Here is a 27,200-nt window from a genome sequence, read left to right on the forward strand (position 1 = left end):
GTCACGGTTTTCTGCTATTTTAGTTAGTTTTTAACAAATTACATTCTCATTCACACTAATATAAACCTCTAGTAAGCGTGGAAGTGTCCTCTTCACTATCAATGTGAAGACAGAATCCCTCTAACGTGCAGTTTCCCTTTGTCAACAGCTCCCCTCGTTTAATGGGCTGGCAGTGGAGAGAACTGCTAAACCTTGGGCAGCACCAACTGTCCAAGAGAAGTATTACATCTGCAAATACCAAATACAGTTCTTGAAAACATTAAAGCATTAGTTTGACCTAAATGAAAAATCAAAATGATTGAGAAAAACATACACTTTTATTTCAACAACACAATAAAATAATTTTTACATCTAACTAGATAAAATATAACTTAAGGCAGGCGTTTACCCCGAATGGCTAATGCTTACTTTGTGGGCATCAGAACTTGGCAAGTTTTTTCTATTTGCTTTGTTTACAGAATAGTGGTAATATGAGTGATTGAGTCACAGATCTGCGTGATGACAGACACTCATCATCTCCTCCTCTTCAACCTGTCCTGTGGAAGCACGGTCACCTGCCTTCTCGTTTTTGGCTGCTACTTTACTTCCCTTCGCGGTATGTCCAGAATCTCTGTGATGATTTGGCTGAGCTACAAAACGTTCATTGAACCAACTGGGTTTCCTGCTTCTTGCAGTCATCTGCGCTGTGAACTGAGCTGCGTGGTTTATGTCTTTGCTCTGTGAACCAAACCAGTTGTGTTTGATAATATCATTCACAAGTTGATTTTTTGTTCCACACAATGTTTTGGCAAAACCTGCTACTTCACGGACAATTCCCCGTGTCAGGAGGCGCATGTCAAGTTTTACGCTTGGTTGGTCTTTCTCCATGCACAGACTTAAACCACTCAGCCTGCAGCGATGGTATTTGTGCATTATGGACTTCAACAATGTTGGGGAGATGGAGGAGGAGTCCTTTGCAGGCTGCTTTGCTGTGCAGTTGGCTTCACCAGACACTGTGGCAGGTAAGTGAGGATGAATCATGTGGCCTGGGCCAGATTCATCCCTACAACATCTGGGGCAAAACTTTAATTTTGGAGAGCCTTCTACGCATCTTAAGTCAGGCAATTCAAAAGGTTTCATCATCAGGCTTTGTGAACGTCTATAAACTGCTGCTCTGACTTTTAAGAAGAGCTGCTGTGCAAAAATGCTGCGATTCAGGTCGTTTTTCAAGTCAAACCTTTCCAAATCAAAATTATACTCCAGTATTTCAGTGATGAAGTACTTTTGAGCAGCTTGAAGTTCACTGGCAAAGTTGTCTATTTCAACCATAACGCCATTGGTCAGTAACCTTGGATCAAGACTTTGTTTGACACCAGATCCTATGTTGAAATCAATGCCTACTTTCTTGCATTTGGAAAAAGAATAAAGAGGGCAATGTTCTAAATGAGGCACAGAAAGGATTCGCTGCATCTGATTGGCCCGCAACCTCCACAGCCATAAATCAAGCTCATTTTCTTGCTCAGCGTGAGCACATATCTCTACATTTTGATCAATGAAGGGAACCTGGACAGAATCATTACTCTGTGCATTTGAAGGTGGGGGATTCCCAAACTCCCATATCGGCTTGAGTGACCATTGTAGTTTGAAACTTGGGCTGAAGGGAAAACATCTCATCAGATTTTGCTGCTCCACCACAATAGGAACTCTTAAGAGAATATCTGTAGTAGGATCAGAATTTCCATTTTGCGAATCAAAATCGAAGTTGTGTTGAAGGACATCAACAAAAATCTCTTGGAATGTTCCACACAGCCTTTCAGCAAAGTTCATCACTTCAGACATCGCTCCACTTGTCAGTTTGTACAGCTCAAGCTTTTTTTTGGGATGGTGGTGTTTCACATGTAACTTCAACTCTATTTCCTCACAGAAAGGATGATGGTTCACACTCTGTTCAGTAGCTTCTGCATGTGAATCAGGACGACGCACAGGACCAACTGTACACTTGTTCATTCTTGATAGGGTTTCGAGTTCAGTACCAACATTTCCCATGTTGGCCTTTGCCATGTTAACCAATGACACCAGGCCAGGGAGTTCAAAAATCTCTCTGGAGGATTTCTCAGGATACTTCCTATTTTTGAGCTGTCTCACTTTAATCATTAGATCTTGTGCAAACATTTTCCTTTGGATTTTGTTATGCAGGTCTAAGTCAAAGTTGTACTCAAGAATCTCCATGATAAACTCCTGCTGAGATGAATTCAAGGCCAAGGCAAACTTTACTATTTCAAAAAAGAGAGCAGTGGTCAAAGAGTTAATACTGATTTTTTGCTTTGGGCCAAAGCCAACGTTGAATTCTATGCCGACCTCCCGCGCTTTGTGAAATGCACAGTATTCCTGGTCTTCTACAATTTGCTTTACACGTTTAGAGCGCAGCTTCCACATGTCCCTCTCGACTTGCATGTCCTCCTCTTCAGCCAGACATCTGTCAGGGACATTTCCTGGAATTTGTGTTTGCTTTTTGTCTCCAGCTGACTTACGTTTATTAGACTTTCCTGCAAATGGTGAGTTCACATCGAATGAAGGATCAGAGTTGGTGAGGAAAGGTGTATGTGTACTTAAACAAACTAACTCTGATGGTCTCAAAGTATTAGAACAGGAGTCTTGTACAGGATTCTCATTATCTGTGCCCTCTATGTTAGAAGCTTCATCTGAATCCAAGGGACACATGTAAGAATGCTCTAAATCTGATGCATGGTCTGAATCCCAGGAACATGTGTTTTTATTCTGTGATGGGATGTCTTTCTTTATCTTCTTCGCTTTGCACATCTTAGTGCCACCTCCTCTTGGTGCTGACAGAGCCCTCTTTTTAGGCTGCCTTTTTTTGGGAATGTCTCTGAAGTGATACAAGGGGTTTTCTGCTTCTGACTTTTCCGACTCTGTGTAAAAGCAAAACGATTCATCTTTAAACATGTCAATGAGCTGCTTCCTCCTCTTTAGCAGGGCTAATATCTTGAGCCAAACTATACTTTTGAGGTTTGGACATTTTATGTCAAGTTCGAAATTATGTTCCAACAAACCCAGAACAATAGAGCTGTAGGAAGTTATGAATCTGGCAAAATGTACCAGTTCTAACATGACCCCATTCGTCAATGAAGTTGGATCTAGACTTTGTTTTGAACCAACTTCAATGTTTAGTCCAATCCCTTCACAATGAGGAAATGATGGGAGACCAACATCTGCTTTCAGTTCATTTGAGTGCAGCCTTAAACCTTCATCTAAATCATTGATGTCATTAGTTTGTGGTCCATCGATTTCTTCTAAACCACATTGATCTTCATCTTTAGTGTCATCTGTATTAAGGGCATCCTCTAGTGTGTTTGTGCACACTGCACACTGTAAAATGTCACAGAGAGTGAAAACTCCATGTTCATCTCTAGGTTTTCTCATAAGGTCTTTCACTTTGTGTAGAATTCGAGAAGAAAATTCACTCCTCTGTTGCTCATTGTCTAACCCGAGATCAAAATTATTCTCCAGAATGTGTGTGGCAAACTGTATTTTACTCTTATTGACCATTTTAGCAAAATCACACATCTCAAGTATGACACCATTTGTCACCATCTTCAAGTCCAGTTTTTTGTGCATTTGAGATCCAACATTAAAATCAAAACCAATCTTACTGCAGTGATATAATCGTTCTGTATATCTCGAATATTTCTTCACACAGCTACTGCGCCACTGCCATGCACACGTGTTGGCGTCCATCCTTTTCTTGTTCTTCATACTGATAGTGACCAACTGATGGTCCCCACTCATCTGAATAGGAGGGAGAAAATAGAAAATAATACATGTTCTCAGACTCAATTCAAGCTAGGTATTAGCTGGGACAGGGATAATTGGAAAACCAGCAGGGCTGTGGCTCTCGAGGACCAGGGCTGACCACCCCTGGTCTAAAGTATCTTATAACAGTATGTGGTGATTTAATAATAAAATATCAGATTCATACTACTGTAAACTCCAGACTATCAAGCGAACCTGAATATAAGCCGCACCTATTAGATTCCTATTTTTATACATATATAGGCCGCAACCGTCGATAAGCCGCCGGTGTCCACGTTGTGTGGATATTTATTACACAAAGTAATATTTTTTGTAACTTTTCAATAAATACCGTATTTACGTGGGCGAATTCGCGGATGTTGTAACTTTTTCCTCGCAGTTGGGAGGGCATCGCTCACTCAGAGTCGCCGGTGCCCTGGTGGAAAGGCCCTTTCGTCTCATAAATCTGACGCACCACGACGGTCCACCTGTAAAGTCCTCGATCTTCTTCTCGGTGGCGATTGTTTTGGCCTTTAGGCGGATCCGCACAGTGGAAATGCCTTGGCCGCCCGCTCTCCGTACGTTCACCCAGTCCTCAAGAACGTTCTCAAGTTCTGGCCATCGGCTTTTCTTACCTCTGAACGCCCTTCTCGTCTTTTTACATCTAGACAGTTTCTCGCGCTGGCGTCTCTAACGTCTCACCATCGATTCATTGACGCCAAGCATACGTGCAGCTGCTGTTTCCTTCTAAAACTGCCAATTCGATCGTTTTTACCTTGAACGCCGCATCATATGCATTTCGTCGTATGTTTTCCATGATACACGTGTGTATTAAACTCAAAAGCACTGGTTTGAAGAATTTAGTTCCACTTTACATATATTAATATCATCCTAGCCGCATCGTTGTTTTAGCCTGAAAAAAAGTAGGAACTTATAGTCCGGAAATTACGTAACCTTCTTTTCTATTTGTATAAAGGAAAGACAGATTTCATAAAATGTCTTATTTTATCAGTCATTATGAGTAGGTAATAGCCTGTTGTACATTAAATACATTTAATATGGACAAATGGTGTAAAGCATTAGGCTTCACCGGAAGTGACGATTAACAAAAATACGGAAATGCGACTTCAAATTAAAAGGGTCAGAATTACGCTAAAATAGGGGTGTATGCTAAGTGGACGTTATCAATTGCCATTAGATAGGATAGGATAGGAAACGCACAGAGACAGGCTTACCTGACGAATGATTCGGTCACATTGACGTTACTTTTTCCTCCTGAGGCCAAGCAACGTTTCCTAAACAGCCATAACTCCAAGGAGGCTGGAAACCTCTGGAATCGGGCCACCACTTAGTAAAAAAAAATACCGCACGGTCGATACTGTAGTAAAGAAAATGCAAACCTACTGTGGGTAAATGACATTACACAGCGGCTCGGTCTTTGTATAAATAACTGCTTTTATCAGGGATGTGCGATACCCATACAGGAAATGACAATTAAAAATGTGGGAACTTCAAATTAAAACTCCTGGTGACACAACCTATATGCTCTAGAATCTATATATAATATACGTGTCTTTTTTTAAGTCTTTACCAGATAATTCATGGTGAAATGTTTTGCTGGAGAGTGTATGTGTGGATTTTGAGTTACATAAAACGACAAATTAACAAAATAGTTTACGCCTGAATCCAGCTTTTAACTACGTGTGCAAATTAAACGCCATCTTTTACAAATATGACATGTACTGTCACATGTTTACGATTAGTACCAAATAGTAAATGAGGTCTGTCTGCTGTGATTTATTTTGCAAATTCAGTGCTTTTGCCAGCAGATGGTAGTAAGTGACTATTATTAGACTTATTAGACTAGAGAGAGAGAGAGAGACGTAGTATAGAGGCACATCCAAACTTTCCAACAGCTAGTGGATTTTCTCCAAACACAGTATTTTTTGTGATAATTTTTAATGAATGACTTAATTGTCCTTCTCTATCCTTCTCTGGCCATTTGGGGACTGGATTCATTGAATTTACAGGAAACTGCTCAGACCTACGCACAGTGTTAAATGGTTTTCTGGACAAAAACCAGAGCATTAAAGATTTTATGGGTCTCTACCAGGACACTTTCCTCCCAGTCCTCTTCGAATGGTAATCATTGTGGAGGCATTCTTGTTCCACTGCTCCTCCATCCTAGGATGTTAGAGGTGAGAGGTCATTTTTACAATAACCCCCTGGATCTGGTGGACAATCAGTGTCCTCCATAAAGACGCTATTAATCACGGGCATAACCTTGGATCCAGCAGAAGGACATGCTACACAATACACCCCAGTTGTAACTGTATATTACTCCTATTTTTCACTCAACCACTTGGTTAGACACTATTGCAGCCTTTGCATCAGATTAATCTGGTGTAAGGAAAATAACTTCCTGTTTAACTTTGTGTAGTTAGAATATGAGACCAGCCATGGTTTGTCCTCACACATAAAACTACACTTTGATCAACCGGCACGTGTACTGTACAAGTCAGTCACTGGTTCCTGTTCTTGTATTGGCGAATATTTATCATTTTGTCCTCTTCTCAAATGAATTCATTACATGTTTCATTCAATAGCCAACTGTTAAAAACAAGTTTGTACAGTGTAAAGTTAAACTTTTATTGCAAACCAAAACATGGTCACATTAATCTTAGACAATTTTACAATTTACAGTACATTTAACATGAATTGTTACATATATATATATATATTTATATATATTTAGGCATACCTTTAGTCATTTTTGTTCAATATACATTAAAACTAGTACACATGACTCCAAATATACAAACAAACTTAAATACCGTCAAACTGCATTACAGCAATATTAAAGTGGAATGTTCAGTTTTGATGTCGCCAGCCCGTCTGCAGGCGGCCGTTACGTTATTGTGAGACAAATGGAAGACGATACGAGGGGGACGCAGTTGGCAAGCAGAGGTAAGACAAACACCTCTGAACGCACTGTCTTTCTCATCTAGCAGCAGTGCTCTCTCTCTTTCTCTCCCTCTATCAGCATTACTATTATTGTTCTATGTGCAAAAGAAGATACAAAATATCGTTTGAGTTCCTACGTCTCACGCGTTAAATACAGAACAGATATTATTAAAAACGCTGTGTCGCTCCTCACTGGTGATAAAAACAAAAAGAGTTCCAGCCATCTGAGACGGGCGAAACTTTAACGCTGTGGACACAGACAAACCCAAAAGATATGAGCACTGATGGAGAGAAAAAAAATAAAGGCACCTCAGAGAAATAAGACGCCCCCCCCTCTGTAACATTCAGATACAAGATGACTCCCTTTAGAAACACAGAACGAAAACAAGAAGAAACTAAAGCACCAAAATGAATGTCATCTCCAAGTTACTCGCTCTAACTCAGCAGGTAGGTCCCCATGGATCGTAGACAGAATCTACAAACAAGATGTTTTGCTACATAGATGAAGATGGAAATCCTTTTCAGGGCTGCTACAGTATAGTCAGCCTTAACAAGGTGGAAGTTGGTGTGTGCTTGTTTGTGTTGTAGTTTCGGGATCGAGCGTGCTTTTAAGCTGCCTGAGCTATGTGCAAAGGACCTTCACTATCAGGTTAAAGATGCTTATTTAAAGGCAGAGAGTCTTGTTGTTTGTGTCTGCTGTGTGTAGTAGATTGAAAGATTTGTGCATTGGCAACTCAGGATATGCCGAACTTTTCTCCTGTGGCGAATCTTCTTCAGTGCATTCAAGAGTTGGAGAGACTACGGCACGTACTCGTGTATGAATTCTTTGTAGGTGCAGCGCTGCTGTGTGTTGGTTCGGAGACGCCTATCGAGCTAATGGAAAATGTGGGCCGGGGTCAAGATGCAACAGTTCACGTAGGGTAGTGTAAGTCAACACTAGTGTCCGCTGAGTGCCTGTGTTTAAATCCTATAGGTAGGAGTCCATTGCTGGGGCATAGGAGAAGCCCACGAACGCCTCGGCAGCCTCTTTGATACTGGCTGTGACGAGCACGCTGTCTGGGGAACAGCCAATGGAGCTAGGCACCGGCTCATCTGTGAACTCTGGATCAAAGTGTCGGAGGTCGTTGGGTCCCGTCTGGGGAAAGGTGGAAAATAGAAGGGGGAGAAATTAGACACTGTAACATACCTGCGCATCGTGCGTCAGGGTCTCGAAGATTAAAAATGACACATACCACGTTGGGGTTGAAAGGAGGCGTGATCTTCTTGGCGTTCAGGTCGTCCCAGTTGATGGGGGAGAAGAATATGTGGTTCTTGATTTCAACCTGAGAAGAGACACAAATAATTGAATCAAGCCCATCTCACCACATGTACTCCAACGTGTGAGTGAGCGTGGGGGAACATAATGAGACACGTACAAAGTCCTCGGTGCAGCCCAGCCTCTTGGTCCGGTCCTTCTGCAGCAGGCCCTCCAGCAGGTGTCTGGCTGCGTTGGAAATGTTGGGTTTCAGCTGAAGCGGCTTGTTCAGGATGTTGTCGTACATCTCTGCTGTGTTGCGACTGTAGAAAGGAGGCTGTGGAGGTGCAAAGAGAAGGCGTTAGCACTTTGCCTACCGGGGGAGCAAGGAATCCAACGTGGCAAACAATGTAATGCTACTCACCAGACCGTAGAGCATCTCATAGAGGACAGCCCCTAAACACCACCAGTCCACTGTCCTATCATAAGGCTGCTTGTGAAGCACCTCGGGGGCTAAATACTGTAGAGTGGAAAAAGTGGTAGGTTACATTAGCAAACATCACTGGGTGCTGTCAAAACACACAAAACAACGAGAGTCTGAGTCAAATTTCAGCCTCACCTCTGGTGTACCGCAGAAGGTCGACGTGGTTCCGTTGGGTTCGATGTTCTCCTTGCACAGGCCGAAGTCCGTGAGAATGATGTGTCCCTGGGAGTCCAGCAAGATGTTCTCTGGTTTCAGGTCCCTGTAGACGATGTTGAGGGAGTGGAGGTAGCCCAGGGCGCTGGCGATCTCTGCCGAGTAGAACCTGGCTCGCGGCTCCAGGAAGCAGCGCTCTCGCTGTAGGTGGTAGAACAACTGGACGAAGACAAACGGAAAAAGGGCAGAGGTTATTGACAACAAAGGCAGCTTGCGCTTGTAGTAGCAAAACACTCAAATGTCTTGATATCGCTATAGATTTCCTGCCACAGGCCGAAACAAACAGAAGACAGCTAAAGAGACAAAAGGGAAGCGGGATGAAAAGAAATACAGACACAGGAAGGCGACAGCTTTAAACTCCTGTCGAGCAAAGACAGATGAAAGAGCAAAAGACCAGTGGGACGGAAGCTATAAAAGACGGGAAGAAAAGAGAAAGGGGAGAAGGAGAGCAAACGCATCCTGTTTCCTGATGAGACCAATATTTAATCAACCCTGCCTCCGCTGCTCCAACAATCACAGGAAATTAGCTCGATTAGTCACGCATGGAGTTTGGACATGGCTGCTAATTTTGGTCCCGCAAGTCGCTGTCTCCGTCCCAGCCCACCCCGTGACTTCCTGAGAGGTGTTTCCTTCAGAGGGGGAGGAACAAAAAGGACGGCGAGCGACCGCCTCTGCCCCGCTTTTCTCGACAGGATATCCCCTCTGTCTGTGTGTCTGTCTGTTCAAACGTCTATATTTACAGGCTGCGTCCACCGGCTCCCTTCTTGCTTCGAATATACCAATCCTTGAACCTCCCTGATTCCTTATTCACTCCGCTCGTTCCTTAAATAGCCCCGCGTCTCCCTTCTCCTCTAGCGTCTCTGCTTCATATCCACTTTCGCATCTGGCAGCAGTACAGCGGGTGACCTACCTCTCCTCCATTGATGTAGTCCAACACGAAGTAGAGTTTGTCGGCTGTTTGGAAAGAGTAGTGCAGGCCCACTAAGAACGGGTGCTTGACGTTCTTCAGCAGCACGTTCCTCTCTGACATGATGTGTTTCTCCTGGGGGGGTGGAAGCCATGGTTTAAAGAGGTGCTGACAATCACGTGATGTGAAGCTCGTTCGGCTCGTTTTGGCGTAGCCGGTGTAGTTACCTCCTTCTTCTTGAGGATGGCCTTCTTCTGTAGGACCTTGACGGCGTAAAACTGGTCGTCGGTGCGGTGGCGCGCCAGCAGCACCTTGCCGAAGCTGCCCTTGCCGATCACCTTGAGGAAGTGGAAGTCGCTGGGTTTGGCCGAGGGGTTGGACGATGGTCCGAGGTTGATCTGTTGGGACGGACTGGGCTGCAGCACGGGGAGAAAGTGGTGACGGCGTTAGAGGCATGACGGCAAATACGTAGAGTACACTTAGAGTATACAGGGTGTACTTACAGGAGGGGAGGGGTTCGCATTCATGAGCTCAGCATCTTGAGGAGGACTTAAGTTCAGAATGGACTGAACTTCAGAACTAAAAAAAACAGAGACACAAGCTTATTTCCCCGTGAAATGACGCAGCCCTCTATTTGAATGTGAATCAGCTGATCTGCGAGGACAAACAACAGGAGTTTCTGCCGGCGCTAAGCTGATGTTGTGTTCGCCGCCATGCAGAACAATGCCATGAGTCAGATGTACTCACTGCTTGCAGGCGTAGGAGTTCGTGGCAAGCCTCTGAATGAAGTCGTTCAGACCCATCCTCCTCTGTTTCATAAAGGCTGAGGGAAAACACAGAGCAAAGGATTAGGAGATGCAAAAACAAACAAAAAAAAAAAAAACAAAACACGCCCATCCATAACATGAAAGATCAACTTGAAATATCCAGATATGATCCCATACCGGTGACTAAAGCAACTAATCCTCTAGATTTGGAGTAAGTCAGCCCCAGTTTCTCTGTTTCTGTCTTTATCGTCATGGTGTGAGGAGTCCAACGGCAGCTGTGTACTCATCAACTGCCCAGAGACTAAATATGACTCTCCTGCCTCTGGTTCTTGATTTTAACAGGTCAGTGAGGGGGTGGAGCTGCCCCCCCCCCCGTGGGTGTGATCCTGTCCAAACACTTCGTTCTAAACACGATCGGTCCCGTTCTCGACCAGTCAGGGGCTGTTGCGCTCCCAGCGCGTCACAGTCACGCCTCAAGACGCGTCTACGTCAAAAGCGGAGCAAAATATTGGGGGAAAGTGTTCTTCAGAGGCGCTCCGTCAAAAGCCTGCTTGTACTATTTGCACGTGTTTGTGCAATACCATAGCAACTTGGCCTGACGGCCCGTGTGTCACAGGCCAAACCGCACATGCTCGGTCGGAACAAGAGGGCAAAACAATGGGTTAATCAGCTCCATATGTGTCCAGCTGTTACCACGAGTCCTGTTAACGTCAAAAGTGTGCAACATAAACACAACAACAGCTTGTGGGACACTATGTAATTCAATATTGTCCCCCAACTTTGTGATTATTTCGGTCTCACATGCTCAGTCTGGATGTGGTGCGCCTCCAATAATAATCCGATATCCTCCGCGTCTATCGCTTTCACCGTTTGGCTCTTGCTCAATGAACGTCCTGGGACTGACGCAGGTTCCCTCGCTGCACAAAAGACCACAGGGAGAGTCTGAGCTCAGGCAGGCGGGCTGCCAAAAAAACTCACCGCTAGTGGAAAAGTACAGGCTGGGAGCGACGCGTGAATGCGAGCAGCCTGGACGGAGAGAGACCGGACTCACGGCGCGTTTTAATCAACCTGCGCGCGCCCCCAAAAGCGGCCGATGCGTTAATGGGATTATTAAGTATGAAATTAGGTGTCGGCCCGGCCTGCGCTGGGTTTAACAGCAGACGGGATCAGTTAGTCATAGTTATGTAACGCACCTGGGTCAAGTTGGATCTACCCCCAGTGAAACGAGAGCCTGTGAGGTTTTGATACCCGTGCGAAAGGCTCCACAGTGCAAGTGAACGGAGCGTCTACTCGTAAAAAACCGGGATACAAACGGACTTGAAGTCATAGTGGAAACAATCACATCTTTCAGGGCTCGTGTTCTCACTGGGAGCGCCCGCAGCGCCCGGGTTCACCGAGCCGCAAAGCGCAGTTGCCAAGGTTTCCCTGGCACCTTCAACAATAGAGCCCCTCTTCCACGGGACACTTCCAGTGGCACCAGAAATCCAGGTCACGCGATTGTGCGATGAATGGACCCTCACCCCCCCCCCCCCCCCCCCCTCCGTCTCCCCCACGCCCCTCCAAAAAAAAAAGTGTGCCTGCCAATGCTTTTCTTTCAAAACGCGCAAAAAAAGTGGGTTAGGATCTGCTTCACCCCGGCGAAAGACGCTATAAATAACACAACGGGCCCCGAATGCGCACAAAACAGCAACAAGTCTCACAATACGACCGTTGTCGAGCCACGGTCGAGCCGTGAGCGGCTTTTTAATAGTTCGTTAACGAGCAGAAACCCGTCGGCGTTGCCTTGCGCTGTACTCACCCGTCAAAGCGGTGGTTTTGTCTTTCATAGGGCTGCTTTATTTCCAGAATCACGGCGAGGAGCGCGGCCCCTGAGCACGGAGGTAATTGAACTACAGCGCATTCCTGTTCTTGGACAGTTTCATCCAGCAATTTTTTTTCCCCCTTCGACTTGAGGGCGGAGACGTCCCGCCTCTATTTCCTTCCACTTCAAGCGCACCATGGGATTTTATGAGCTCCAACCGCAATGGAAATATCACCGAGGCCTTTATTTGACTACACAAACGCGCGTGTTTGAAACCTATAAGACATTAACTTTTAAGCTTTTATCTGCGATGCTTCATCACACGACAGTAAACTGTCTTACATGCTGCACACAGACTATTCACAGCCCGTGCTTTATGCTGCTGTCTGTATCAGATCTATTATTAATCTGCCCCCAATGCACCCGGTGCACATACAGTACACACTCATAACTGAAGCTACACACAACCAGAACCTGTAGAGAATCTGACAACACACACTCTCTCGTGTGTACATCCTCCATGTCTCATTGACTCGAGCATTGAGGTCGACATGGCACATCAGCACTTCAAATCATCATCATCATCATCATCATCATCATCATCATCATCATCATCATCATCATCATCATCATCGTCGCTACTTTACCTTGTCTGGGGTGTAAGCAGTGCATCTGTGGTCATAGCCCAGAGTTGAATGAAACGAGAGAGCGGTGTTAAAAGGAGACGAGGAGGGGAAGAAAATGAGAGTGTGGTGGTGATGGGGACTGTAGGGGCGGTGGGTACCACACTAACAAAAGATCCACTCAGTGATTTTCCTATCTGGCCCGCTCTCCTTCATGGCGGCCCGAAGCTCGAGCCCCGGACAAGAGGAGGCGCCACGATATTCAAGCTCTGTGTTTACTGCCTTGCTCTGAGTGTGTGAGACGCTAGTATGTTATGTAACCAACTAGTGGCATTGTCACCGGTGCCAAACTCAGCGTTGACTCACACACACGCACACACACACACACTGTTCGCTGCAGTGCCACAGGGTTTGGAGACACAGGATATTAGCGTTGCAGAAGAAACATCAACACGCGCTCCTTTGGCCCACCCGCCGTCCCGGTCCCCACACGTACACAAAGACCAGCACGTGCCCATGTTGAAGACGCCGGCGCCAGGAGACGTCCACCCATCAAACCTGCTCATCTCGTCCAGTCCAACATCCGCTGTCTGTGCTGGGAGGATGAGGGTGTGTTGATCTCCCAATGAATGTGAATGAGCCTCAGTGATGAGGAACCAGATGACACTGTTATATAAAGACCTCCGCTATTCAGACAGGACAGCCGGGCTTTTATTTTGTTACAGGATATGGTGCACGGTCAGTGTGTGTGTGTGTGTGTGTGTGTGTGTGTGTGTGTGTGTGTGTGTGTGTGTGTGTGTGTGTGTGTGTGTCTGTGTGTGTGTGTCTGTGTGTGTGTGTCTGCTTAGCAAGTTAGATTCATACCATAGCTTATTTATCCCCTCCGTCAACTGTCATGTGAGCTCTTCCTGGTTTGACTTTTACTTCCGAGCTTGCCTGAACCTGTCAGTCACAACTGTTTATTTGATAGGTCACAGGTTTTGTAACGCAGGTTTTGATTTTGTTTTTCCTAGAAATAACCTAAGAGGAACAGCGCTAATTAACTGGAAGGTCCTTGGAACGACCCCTGTCGTCGGCTAATGAAAACTAAGTCCATGCACTGGTAGTTGAATGATTCCCAGAAACAAAGAAATGTTTAATGCATAGAGACTAAATAATGTTCTAACTGCAAACAAAACATGGCAGTAAATCAAGGAAATGTTAGGAAACATATTTTTGTTTGCCTTGTACAACGTGGAGGTGTGTATGTTTGCATGCCTAGCGTGGAAAACAGGTCGACACAAGCGAGCGGTGCGTCATAAAATGAGGGTAAACACACGAGTAATCACACGTTATATAAACCTGTTGACAACCACTCTAAGAGAGGAAAGACCTGCTGATGAACTGCCCCGTAGCGGCTTATTAATCACACTGGATTGATGCGTTGTTACATAACGTAAACATAATTTATTGTTTGTGAAATCGGAACCTCCCGACGACTGTTTTGCGGCGCCCTCCGACTCCTGCGGCCGCTAATTGCCGAACCCGGAGCGACAGGGTGTAGCGGCATCACGCACGGGGCCACAGGAACTAGCCTGTCACCGGCTTGGCTAATTGCCTCCACCCCCCACCACCCCCCCATCCATAATTAACGGATGGGCTGTCCCCGGTGAAAAACAAGACACGTTGGCTTCTTGGAGACGTTCCAGTGGACAGCAAGTCTGAGCAAAAATAATTCCTTCATAAACTATATGTCATCTTAGAAGCTATTTTCATATATTATTATAGCGGGAAAAAAACTAGCATTGCTACTGAAGTGGTGAACGGAGTCTCTCTGTTTGCTGTCAGACACACACAAACCCGAGACAAGAGCTTATTTGCTGCAAGATTCAAAGGCAATAAAAAGGAGCAAAGATAGGATTCGAGCCAAAACGTGACAAACAATGGCCCCGACAGAATGTACAGTGCATTTATGCCGGCAATAAAAGTCCTGGATCCTCACCCGGTGGCCCACATGCCGACAGAAAGCACACATTTCTCCAGCAGCGAGGCCCCAAACAGAAAAGGTCACCGTGTCACGAGTGCGATGATGTCGTCCCACGTGCCGAGTCTCTAACTACCGTTTTTGCCGGTTTCCACAAAAGAACAAATAGTAATCATGGTTTACGGACAGCGGTTATTATCCTGGGAGTTTAGAGGCCGGATTAGAGGGCACCGCGGTGAGGTAAGGTAGCATTAGAGCTCCCGTGAGCCCAGGCTCAGTTACTGGGCTCCCATAGCTATCAGGTTTGGATGCGAGGGAGACCACAAACGAGAGGACAAAAGAGAGAGCGTTAATGGTGAGGTAAAAACAAATAAATGAATAGAAGCAACCTGGGGAGGACGGATAGAGGCGATGGAGAAAGGAGATCAAAGGAGCCAGAGATGGGAATAAAGATCGGGAAACGGAGGAGAACCCAGAGGGAGGGGACCAATAAGAAGCAGGAGTTTGGTCGGCGGTGACTTACTGTTGTCGCCAGGGCAACAGTAGCTGTCTGGGTCTGACTCATTGTGGTAGTACAGGTCCATGGCCTGGAAGAGAAGGACGGTGGAAACAGGTCAAGGTGGAGGCACTTTATTCAACACCGTGTGACGCGAGGCCGCAGCAAATCACTCGGGGCCCCGGTGGTGAAAGCGGTGGGAAACCCGTGCTCTTAAACCAAGGCGGAGTCCAACCGGGCAAGAAGTTCACCATCACAGTCGCTCGCATTGAGATGAAAGCACCGCAGTAGATCACAAGCAGCTAAATGCTGCATTTAAGTCCAGTTTGTCCTACTTTTCCTTTTCACGCGCTGTAATTGGCAGCTGCCACGGAACCAGTATCCCTCGCTCTCGACCTCGTGGGCTCCTTTAAACCCATGCAGGCGCTGCTTCCAGCGATCTGCACATCACGCCGTCTAAGTCCTAACACAGCTGACAGTTTGTTTATCTCTTTATTCACGTGCAAATTGATGCGTCTTTGTAGTCTGCGGCCTCCTTCCCATTCAAAATCCTTTCTCCTTGAATTTCCCTGACTTCCCGTCATGCCCTTCGCGTCTGTCACTTGAGGTTGTTTGTGGATTCGGTGCAGATGTTGAATCTAGGCTGTCTCTTTATTAATATTTCATGGCAGGTTTGTCTTTTTTTCCCCCCAAATAAGACATAAAGTTTGGGTTCAGGCAGCGGCGAGAGGCAGCGGGGGGAGGATTCATGTCTTTGCAAGGGTCAAAGAGAGGCGTCATCTCAGCTTGAGTCATAGCATAAAGTATTTATGCGGTGGAAAGATACAGTCAAATAGAAAGTTTTGACATTTTTTCAGCTTTTCCAGGTTTTGGCAACAAACAGATCCCAGAACCTTCCTTTGATGTGTCATGACCTTGTGCTGCTGCTTGCTACACATTTTCCTGATTAGCCAATTGTCGTATTGTGTAAGGCAACAAAGACTTCGACAACCCCATACTTCCTCCGGGGTTTTCCCACTTGCCTGCGTGCGCTGCCGCGGCTGCCAGGTGTCCTCCAGGGCGTAGCTGATGTAGGGCCCGCTGCAGATGGAGCACTCCAGCATGACAGGGCTGGCCAGGAGGGGCGAGCTATGGACGCCCCAGTACTGACAGCCGCCCAGGTGGACGTCCGACTCGGCCTCCTTCTGTTTGCCTCCATCGCCGTGGTGACGAGCCAGCATCCTCCACTTCCTGGCCTGTGAGATCAACAAGGCATGTCGTGCATTAGGGCACATGGTCTTCACGGATGGAGGCTTAAGCTCATACCAGCCATTAGCGTTTTCATAACCTTTGGAATGAGCTACTGTGTTACATAATCATGAAGTAAGTATTAAAACAGACATTCTGAGAATCTTTTCGCTGCACATGGACACGAGTATCACACCACCGTAAATCACCACTGTGACTGGCAACACGGACATCAATGCATGTCACAGGGATAAAACGCAAGCAGCTCTAGAGAGAGCGCACACACACGCACGCACACACACACACACACACACACACACACACACACACACACACACACACACACACACACACACACACACACAGGAGAGAGAAGGTGTGAATACAGGACACACTGGACCATGAAAGGAAAGGTCAAGGGGCACATAATTCGCCACGAAGCCGAATTACACAGACGGATGTGTTCCCGACCCAAAATGGCTGTTATGTAAGGTAAGTGGTGTCCTTGGCACAGACACAGGGGACGGGTTCAATCACTGCAGCCATTTCACAGGAGTCTTATCAAGGCCTCTATCAGCGCCTCCTGCTCTGCTTTGGCTCTACAATGTGAGCAGACGTGTGTGTGGAAATTAAATTGTCACATATTGTTTCAGAGTTATTATCATATCTCTGCATATGTTTCTCAAATTTAACCAGATCAACATTCTGCACTCCGGCGCTTATCTTATCTCTCAATAAGGAAGTGTGGGACAGAGTGGAGATGTTTGCCTGCTCAGGTCATAGTGGTCAACATTATTTATGCTGATCCACAAACTGCACGTATATGATGTTTATCTAGCAGCTTATAGCTTATACTCTATGGCTTCTTTTTAACCCTGTCCCACCAGTGATTCCACACATTCCTTCAAGTACTAAGAAAATATGTGCACAGGAAGAATAACACACACACACACACACACACACACACACACACACACACACACACACACACACACACACACACACACACACACACACACACACACACACACACACACACACCATTTCCAGACTCGCCTCTATATTAACCTCTCTCCCTGATCTTTGACCTGGTTTAGTGCTTCGACCCTTTGAGATAAAGACGGGCCCATTGTTAAGGCCTCGCTGAAGATGTGTCCTTTCACCTCAAAATGGAGCCTGGTAAAATGTTCCCATAAATATGACAGAAAGCAGTAATGACTTCCCTGTATTATCAGCTCAATTCTAGATGGGACTACTGTATGTGCACACTCCCAGACTGAAGAAGAAGCAGTTCAGTCTAGACCGAGGCTCTTCTGACCCCCTCTGAAGTTACAAAGGCCTTAATCACCTTTTTTTACACACGCAATAATACTCTTGAGTTCCTGTAAATACAGGCTGTGTAAAAAATGGCCAGCGAACTCTCAACAAGCAGAAGTCAAAATCACAGGGCGAGGTTTCAATTTGTTCCTCTACGCTGGAATTTATGGCGGCCAGATTTGGCGTTTTTGTTGTTTTGTCCATCTCATACAACAAATTCTCCACCTAGGTCTGACTTTCAAAAAAAGATCACGTCATTCAGTATATGTACATGTATAAGAATCAGAAGCTGGATCAGAAGCCACGTTCATCCCCTGCCATGCTTCCCTCCCTCTCTCTCTCTCTCTCTTGCTCGCTCACATTTCCACAAACAGACAGAGGAGAACATATTCATGTGACCTGGGGTTTGTTTACTCACTGCATGGGGCCATTATGAGATTTAGTTCGTTCTGCTCTGTTTTGACGTTAAACCTCACCTCTCGACTCTGTGTGATAGTCATAACAAGTCAGGCATTTCACAGTGCGGGAGCAAAGCCGGACTAAATTGGCCAAAGGCGAAAACACTGGATCACTGACTTGAAAAACAAAATATATATTCACAGACACAGCTCTGGGTATTTTATAGATTTGCGCTTCAGATGTTTTAACTGCTTCAACTCCAAAAAGGACAGACTGCAAACTTGCATAATAGCATTTAATCATGATGTCACTGACGTGAACGAACTGCCAAGACAGTGAGATAACTGTGTGTTTACCCTTTGCACTGCAACAGCGCTCGGTTCACTGTAGTAATAAAGCACAATCACAGTAGCTCGTCTTTGCGCGAGCGTCCGAGCGGGAGCAGAACTCTGAGCCGAGCCCCATAATCCTCAAACCTCACAAAGCAGATTCAAAAGAACTCCGTGTGTGAATAGAGCAACAAAAAAAAAAAGAAAAAAGTCCGACTGCATCGTCAGGGTGCTGCTGAGCCACGGAGGCGCAGCAGTTCTGGCATTAGCTGCGGAACATCAAGATGGAAGACGGGATTAGCCGAGTTCTCAGGGTAGATTAGAACAACAATAATTCCCAAATTCCCTCACAATGAGATTCGAAGGCGAGGCCCTTCTAATCAGCCAAGGTCAAGAGAAGAGAAGGAGAGAGGAGACGGAGGGAAAGGAAGTATGGATGTGGGCAAAGCCCCGGGTGGGAGGATTATTTCACAGGAGGCCAACGAGCAGGTTTTCCTTCAACATTGTACTTGCTTCATTGGAAACTTCATTTAACAGCTTGTACATCCTGACTGTTATGATTCTAAAATCAACATCACAGTTCACCCCATGGCATGCAGTCGCTCTCCGTACGGGATCTGATCCAGATTGGGCCGACCCGCTCTTAGACAACAGGCTTTCATCTTCCGTTCCCGCGCTCGGCGGAACGCTACAAAGGCAACTCGCACCTTGTTGTGTCACGACACACCCGGAGAGCGGGAGCCGAGCTACGAGGCGCTTCCTCCGTGCTTATTATTCTCCCCTCGTCTCTTTGGCGGCGGAACAAGCCCCGTAGGATTCTGGAAAGGCGCTGCCTGTGCCGTTTCGGGGTTTATATATACATCTGTTGTGAGCAAAGAGGCGAGGAAAACAATTCCAAGTTTATTACGCCGTCACGTTCTTCCGCTGCCAGAGCGCTTGGCTTGGGAACAGAAGAAGACCGGATTAGCAGTTTCCCGTCGCTAAGTGTATGCTAAACAGCGGTAGCTTCCAGACCGGATCGCTCTGTCGTGCAAATATGAATATGTTTAAATTAAAGAGAGGAGAAAAATGAGACTGAGCTCGTAAATAAGCGTTGATAAACTGTGATGTGGAAATTGGGGGGATGTTAAGCGAATAGCTGACAAGCGCTAGTTGGAGGCTGTCCAGACGGAAACGAACCGGCCTCCGAGCAGCAGGAGGACGGCACCTGATCGGCTTCATTAAGCGTCGGACTGGAACGACTCGGGGGCTCTGGCTTTAGGCATTAACGCGAAGGGAATGTGACTCTTTAACAAGGAGAAAAGAAAGTTTTGAGTCAATTAGCTGAAGTATTCGGAGGAATACAAAGAGAAGTTCGGAGTGAAACTCATTTCTCCGTGGTGTTGGAACAGTATGCATGACAAACCAACAACTTGGAAGGGGATTTTGGCTCCCAGTGCTCTCCGTTTAACTCTGTGTATCCAATATAATTGGATCTTGTGGGTTGCCCGTCTTAATTCCTTCTTATTCCCAGCGCTAGGTGAGAAGCATTTTGACAGTAATGCGATTCATGGCTGATGCCAGACCTGGGATTGTGGGTGAGGTTACTGGAGGAGTGTTTGTTAACTAAATGTGCCAAGTCATCCATGCGCCCACAGGTCAGACACACACACACACACACACACAGCTGCAGTCCCAAGTTCACATTCTTTCCTTTGACGCAGCAGAGGAGCGGAGCAGTAAACTGTCACCTTTAAAGTGGAGCCATTAACCATTAGCTGCGCGTAGAAGAACTGCTGCTTCTCAGAAAAGCCACTTCCCAGATAGGATGAGGTCAAGAACCTGAGTCTGAAGAGCAAAGTCCAGCAGAAACATCAGCTGTTCAGTACGCTACAGAGAAAGTGCCCCACAAATAATCTTATTTTTAATAACCAGGATAAAGGTCAGAGCTGTTTGTACTTTGCAATGTAAAAGTGATTGTGTTGCAACCAATAACGATCTTAACCCAATGACAATTCAACTGGGTCTTCAGGATTAAGATCTACATAAAAATCGCTGCTCATCTCAGACATGCTTCAAGCTCTCCTTGGATTTGCCCCCCCCCCCTTCAAATGGGACCAGAGCAGGTGAGTCCTTTCTGGGCAGAGGCGGTGTTTAAACATACAGGACACGCTGGCTCATTAACAGCATGACCTGATCTCCACTCAGAACCGGCTCGGCGGATTACATAAAGAACAAATGCATCAACAATTAACAAAAAAATAAAAACAGGACTGCTGATGAAGTCCAACTAGCTGCGGTGGGAGTTTCTGGTGCAAACGGGAACACTGGAGGCAAAGAGGTCAGTTATTACAGCTTGGCCAACGCACCAGCATGACGCAGGACTGTCACACCAAAGTCCAGGGTCCTGAGTCTGAGATTAGACAAGAACCTGCTCAGGTTAATGCTAGAGGAGGATCGCAGCGCAGCGGTTTGGAGTTTAATTAGATTCACCTGGGCACAAAGTTCTGCTGTAAAAGTCTTTGGGTAAATCACTCTGACAGATGAGACACGTCGGCTCAACCAGCAAAGTCAGCAAAAAGTCACGTTCTCCTCATTTTTGTTTTTCTTTGTTGATTAAGTCTTTGTCAAGAACAGTTCAAGTTTGATGTGGGAGATTAGAGAAAAGGCTGTGTGTGTGTGTGTGTGTGTGTGTGTGTGTGTGTGTGTGTGTGTGTGTGTGTGTGTGTGTGTGTCAGGACATCCTTATCATGAGGATTTATATCCTTTTGATTTCTGCTCATGCTCATGCGGTGTGGCAGACGCTCTGACCTTCTCTATCTCCTAATAAAATTGTCCTCTCAGCTTTTATCGCTCCCTTTTCTGATTCTCTTTAATTCACAGTTCTTCAAGCATCCCCATTAGGCATGTTTCCTCCTCTATTCTGCTATTATTCACACAAAACGCAGATGGTATCATTTAAAAACACCATTTTTTTATTACACAATCAGAGTAGAGCCATAAAGTTTGTTCTATATTTAGCTGTGGCTGTGACAGATGTACTGTAATGTGGATGAAGGCCATGCGAAGCACTGGGTCAAGGCTAAACTGAGATACTTCCTTTTCAATTACAGCAACAGGAGAAGCAGAAGTTTTATAAAGCCCTTGAACTTTAAGTTGAACTTCTCAGCAGTAACAGCTTCAAAAGTTTGAATGATTAAGACTCATGCTTCTGGTTTAAAATAAAGAGCGCTATCAGATCCCTGGAGCTTTGCCGTCTGTCTCTGAGCATTTAAAACCAATCTGACAGCGTCTGTCATCATTTGGTGTCTTATTTATCTCCACTTCCCTTAAAAATGTGACAGCAGACTCTCATCATCGTCACCACTCGGCGTTTTTAACTTGGAGCCGGGGACGCTTTCTAGACAGTGAGTGATTCGCTTCGCTTTGATGGGAGATTTCCTACTTGAGCTCGGCGTTCCGCGCGGGAGGAGGATGTTTTCTTTAACAGTGTCATGACGCGTGAGCGTTTGACTTATCAGCCTCGTCGGCCTCAGCTGGGACACAGTGTTTCTGGACACAGATCACTAGGATTCTGCAACGCCGCATCTTGGAGGTTTCCAGTGTTTACACAGTCAATCATTTATAGGCCACAGACCTGATCATCTACTGCATCATCACTTCACTTAGGCTCCTCCTCTTTAACCACACACACACACACACACACACACACACACACACACACACACACACACACACACACACACACACACACACACACACACACACACAGAAAGAGACAGAACAAATACGGCAGAGTGACAGACAACCACACACACAATGTTGATTTATATGGCCACGCCCCTTAGCATTGTTTTCCAGCTCACACATGCTAACACGCAGTTAGAGTTTCTTTGTGTGCTTGAGATGGTGACGACTCACGCAAGCGGGCGACCGACTGATGGACATGATGATTGATGAGGAGTGGGACAGCTGTTATGACTGCAGTTACATAACCAAGGACGACCTGGACACGCACTGTGTGTGTGTGTGTGTGTGTGTGTGTGTGTGTGTGTGTGTGTGTGTGTGTGTGTGTGTGTAGGGGGGGAAGTTTACAGCCCAGTCTCTCTTGTTCAATTTTAAAAACACCATAAAAACGTGAGAAACACCCGCCTGCGGTGAACGACAACGAGGGCTTTTAAAATTACGCCCCGATCTTCAGCCTCAGTGTTTTCGTTATGTAACAACAATCGCGTTGGAGCTTAAAGAGGAAGCGCCGACGAACAGAACAACGTTGGGGAGCCCTGTTCGGGCCTAATTTGGTCCTTCAGCTCCTTTCAATTAGCGCTAATGGGCAACATGGAGGAGATCTGAGGAGCCACTCAAGAGTTTTTTATGGCTGCACCTCCACCCGCGTCCCCGAAGGGCGAGAGCTGGAAGCACATTTTATAAAACACACACACACACACACACACACACACACACACACACACACACACACACACACACACACACACACACACACACCCACCCCACAGGCTGTGTGATGCTGAGGAGTGAGTCTGGGTTGGTTTTCGGTACCTTGCAGCCTTTGCTCTTGTCGCGGCCGCTGCCTTGCCCAACGGCGAGGCACGGCGAGCAGGGCTCGGGCCGGTAGTACTGGCCGCCCTGCAGGCCCGAGTAGTGGCAGCAGCCGTACGGCGACGGGACGTGCGTGTACCACAGGTCCTCCGCCAGCGGACACTTGGGACACGGGTACAGGAGACCTTTGCCCTGCGACTTCTCCACGCTCACCTTGGGGTTTTGCATCCATCTCCGTACCTGAGTAAGAAAGAGGAGTCTGCCTTTTTCACCCATTCAGATATATTCAGAAGCAAGTGACAACTCAACACAAATCAGCACAACAATCAACACAAACTCAGATTTCAATAGCCCGTCAGAAAGTGGAATATTTTAGTATTTTAATACTTTAATACCAGTGAGTAAGACACTGGGTATGAGTGTTTTATCACCAAACAGGCACAAGTTGGTGCATGTGCTGGAAGACTAAATAATGTACCACATCCTTCTGTAGTGACTAACACTGTCACTAACTGTCAGATGAGAGAGAGAGTGTGTGTGTGTGTGTGTGTGTGTGTGTGTGTGTGTGTGTGTGTGTGTGTGTGTGTGTGTGTGTGTGTGTGTGTGTGTGTGTGTGTTAAAACATTAAGAGCTGGTGAAAGCGGGGAAGAAGCAGAGAGGGAGACATATTTCCACGGGGATGCAGCTTATCCTGTTGCGTGACTCACACACACACACACACACACACACACACACACACACACACACACACACACACACACACACACACACACGGAATGCCTGAGCTGAAGGGCAGCCAGACAGCAAGTCAAGTCCTGTCAGGTCTGAAGCGAAAATGCACAAACACTCCTGCAGATCATCACGAAAACAACTCAGGTCCAAAAACACGGAACTGAAATATCCCAGCGCACAAAGTGTGCGATTGACATTGCGTTCAATTAGACGGCGTCGTCCTTTGCCCTTTTTCCACACATCGGAATGCTGATGACACTGATCAGAGGTGTCCTTCTCTTGGCCACATTTAAAGCATGCTGCTCCTATTTGCATGAGCTTTATTTCCAGCTCTGCTGATTTTATATTTGCTTCCATCATTTCCCTTCCTCATTAGTATGATGAAGCGCTCTCCCCGGACGCAGGCGCTCCCCATTATGTGATTAGGCCTGGTGAGACACAGACGGAGACGCAAATAAACCCTGGGACAGTCGCTGGGAAGCAAAGACGCGCGGGAAACCGAACAAATGCCGACGTTTGGTGCCGAGAGTCCGGAGCGGTGAAGGAGTCAGAGGAGTGAGCTCACGGCGCGTGGGAGTCGTCTGGCGGCGGACAGCGCCTGTGGGAGTGCGCGTGGGCGTCCACGCAATCTGTCCACATTCACAGGCGCGTCAGGAGTGACCCACGCCGTGCTGTGGAGCATCTGAGGCCCACGCCCACGCCGCGGAACACGCCACGGGACCCAGACCCGGCCTCCGGAGCGACGCGGCAACGATGGGGGGGGGGGGGGTGTTTATCAGAGCACAGACGGGCCTGTAAATCACGGCTCATTATCCGCAGTTGGTTCTGGTCCTGTGACATATTCAGCCCCCGAGGCTCAGAACGGCCGAACGGCAACATGACAACTGGAGCAATGAATGATCTGATCGCGCTGTGTAATGGAGGAATAACGCGTCTCCCCAGAGTGATCAGTGGTTACTGAGTGGATGCATCACTCCAGCTGCTCCACACGCTCCACATCACGCCTGTCGTAGACCATACCCCCCCCCCCCCCCCCCCCCCCCCCCCAGCCCCACACCGTGTCCTCTCCTGCTTTTGATCTCATGTAAATCGGCTGCGAATTATTTGCATCCACAGAAGCGCGGAGGCTGATTCTTTATTGATAACACTTCAGTGGACTCACTCAGTGACTGCAATCTTTCTGAGTCCGAAGGACTTCATGATGAAATGTTTATTGGATTCGTAGCCTTATTCACATTGGACTCTGACATTTGAAAGCAAACCCTCACTGTTACACAGGAAATAAGCCTCTGCACCATCGCGCAGGAAGCGCTGAGTCCAGCTCAGAGATGTCGTGATTTCTATAAAGGCAACAGACACTTGTGGGTTCTGCAACGCAACAGTGTTTCAGTGCACGCACACGCACAAACACACACACACACACACGCTCTGTAAACAGATGCACAGGGAGCCAATGTTGTGCCTGCTTAGTGCAGCTTAGCTTCCAGGATGACATCATCTGTGGTGTGTTCAGACTGTTTCTACACACACACACACACACACACACACACACACACACACACACGGTCCGGCTGTGACACCGCTTCCCTCGTAGCCAACGAACCCCTCACAGTGTGTGTAGGTGAAAGTGAAGGCACGCATGTGTCAGCGCCTGAATGTGTGTTTCATCCCAACTCACCTTCCTCTTGACAAACTGGAAAGCGGAGCACTTCTTAAAGGAAAAGGCCGTCTTCTCTCCCCCTCCACCTCCTCCTCCTCCCCCTCCTCCTCCTCCGTTCACCAGCTTCATGGCCGACACCGGCACCCCGCTTGCCTCTGTAGATCCCAGGATGACGGACAGGCTGACGGGGGGCGAAGAGACAGAGGGGCGAAAGTTGTTCAATGCAACGAAGAGGAGACTGTGGCTGCAGCTGAGAGACGCGTGAGAGAGACAGGGAGAGGTGGCGAGAAAGGATGCGAGAGGAGGTGGAGGAGAGGGGAGAGAAATGTCAAGATAGAGATGAGGAAAGGGGGGAGGAGGAGGAGGGAGGAGGAGGAAGGTGCCAGCTCCTGTTGCTGTGAGGAGCTCTGTTTATAGCTCGCACTGCATCTCATTACAGAGTATGAAGTTCGTGGTTGCGTGTTTTAACGCTCTCAGGTGCCCACAGGGGGCCACGCGCGCGTCCGTCCGTACCTTTATGCCGCTGAGTTTGGCGGTTCCGTCGCTCCTCCGAAAAACCCTGATCCCAGATCAGATCCTCCGCCTCGGTTACAGGTGTGCTTCGTTCTTTGAAAGGACCTCGGACCACATTCCCCCCCCAAAAAAAAAACAAATAAAAGATGGTGGAGAAGATGCTGCTGCCCCGCTCACTGACCAGGCTGCCGCCGCGTGAGCGGCGCGCGCGTGCTCCGCGAGTGATGCCGCCGCCGCGGTGTCAGCCGTAAACAAACACCCAGGAAGTGCGCGTGTGAGAGCATGATGCGATGTGTCCAGTGGCGCTCCTCCAGCTCACAGCAGCTCTACTTTATCAATGAGAGCTGCGGATGCTGCCCCCCCCATTCTCTCGCTCCTCGCATCTCTCCCTCATCACCGCTGTGCCCTCCCCCTTTCGCTCCGCTCGCTCATGCTTCTGCTGCAGTCGATGATGGCTCCACCTTTCCTCTCTCTCTCTCTCTCTCTCTCCCTCTCTCTATCTCTCCCTCTCTCTACCTCCCTCCCTCCCTCCATTCATTTCGCCTCTCCTCGCAGCTCATCCGCCTCATGATTCCCTCCTCTGTACTGTTCAATCATCCCAAGTACAAAAAACAACAAACAAACATATCCTCATTCCCTTCAACGCAGCGCACGTTGATCCAGTTTAATTTTAGACGAGTCCGCGTCTGTTCATGTGTCCTTGCCTCCAACCTGCACCTGGGGCACTTTAATTTCCTGATGTGACAGGCACGGGCGATAAAGCTGAATCATGGTCCTCCAGTTTCATGTGTGCTGTAAATCTGGCAACAGAAAACGCCATAAAAACAAATCATAATATATAAAATGTGAAGATACGGCTTTTTTTTTGTCCAACCATCTGTTAATAGGCTTGTTTATATTGCACACACACAACATATGCATAACAAATGGCGAAAGTAGCTTTTATTTACAACCAAATTTCACCTTATGATAATGAAATCAATATAAACTTGACCTTTGTCTGCTGAACAAACTAGCACGGCCTTTCTGAAAGATAATGTCAAAGAATGACCTGAATTGAGAGTGGCAGGTACAAACAACCCACACGACTGGTCTGGGATCAGCTCTCCCCTCTGCCGTTACGCAGCAGGCGCGTTCGTTTGCACTGAGACACGTTTCCTTTTTGGTGCGGGGGTAACAATGACCGTGCACTTTCACACTGTAATTAGCATCAGTCAGCGGTCCAATCAACAGTGACTCAGCT

General features: G+C 47.0%; 2 protein-coding genes across 9 annotated transcripts; both read right to left on the reverse strand.

The window, feature by feature from the left end:
- Positions 1–298: 298 nt before the first annotated feature.
- On the reverse strand, positions 299–5,212 carry LOC114849153 (uncharacterized). 4 transcript variants are annotated; one of them, XM_055506660.1, is made up of 3 exons: positions 5,194–5,212; positions 5,025–5,119; positions 299–3,786 (listed from the first exon to the last, which is right to left on the reverse strand). In XM_055506660.1, exon 3 carries the CDS (start codon positions 3,784–3,786, stop codon positions 484–486), a length of 3,303 nt encoding a protein of 1,100 aa, XP_055362635.1. In that variant the 5' UTR covers positions 5,025–5,119; positions 5,194–5,212; the 3' UTR covers positions 299–483. The 4 variants fall into 4 exon arrangements, with proteins under 4 accessions (XP_055362635.1, XP_028996090.1, XP_028996091.1 ...); XM_029140257.3 differs by lacking the exons at positions 5,025–5,119; positions 5,194–5,212 and adding an exon at positions 4,565–4,863; XM_029140258.3 differs by lacking the exons at positions 5,025–5,119; positions 5,194–5,212 and adding an exon at positions 4,425–4,863.
- Positions 5,213–6,424: 1,212 nt separating this feature from the next.
- sgk1 (serum/glucocorticoid regulated kinase 1) lies at positions 6,425–26,316 on the reverse strand. Of its 5 annotated transcripts, none has more exons than XM_029140941.3 (14): positions 25,958–26,316; positions 25,463–25,625; positions 23,053–23,292; positions 16,264–16,476; positions 15,269–15,332; positions 10,339–10,414; positions 10,095–10,170; positions 9,819–10,007; positions 9,595–9,726; positions 8,607–8,843; positions 8,412–8,507; positions 8,169–8,324; positions 7,986–8,075; positions 6,425–7,888 (listed from the first exon to the last, which is right to left on the reverse strand). In XM_029140941.3, the coding sequence occupies exons 2-14, from the start codon at positions 25,571–25,573 to the stop codon at positions 7,721–7,723; spliced, it is 1,848 nt and encodes a 615-aa protein (XP_028996774.1). In that variant the 5' UTR covers positions 25,574–25,625; positions 25,958–26,316; the 3' UTR covers positions 6,425–7,720. The 5 variants fall into 5 exon arrangements, with proteins under 5 accessions (XP_028996774.1, XP_055362637.1, XP_028996778.1 ...); XM_055506662.1 differs by having other exon boundaries at positions 25,463–25,694; XM_029140945.3 differs by lacking the exons at positions 15,269–15,332; positions 16,264–16,476; positions 23,053–23,292; positions 25,463–25,625; positions 25,958–26,316 and adding an exon at positions 12,807–13,530.
- Between the last annotated feature and the right edge of the window lie 884 nt (positions 26,317–27,200).

Source organism: Betta splendens, chromosome 24 (assembly GCF_900634795.4).
Source record: "Betta splendens chromosome 24, fBetSpl5.4, whole genome shotgun sequence".
Lineage (NCBI taxonomy): Eukaryota > Metazoa > Chordata > Actinopteri > Anabantiformes > Osphronemidae > Betta > Betta splendens.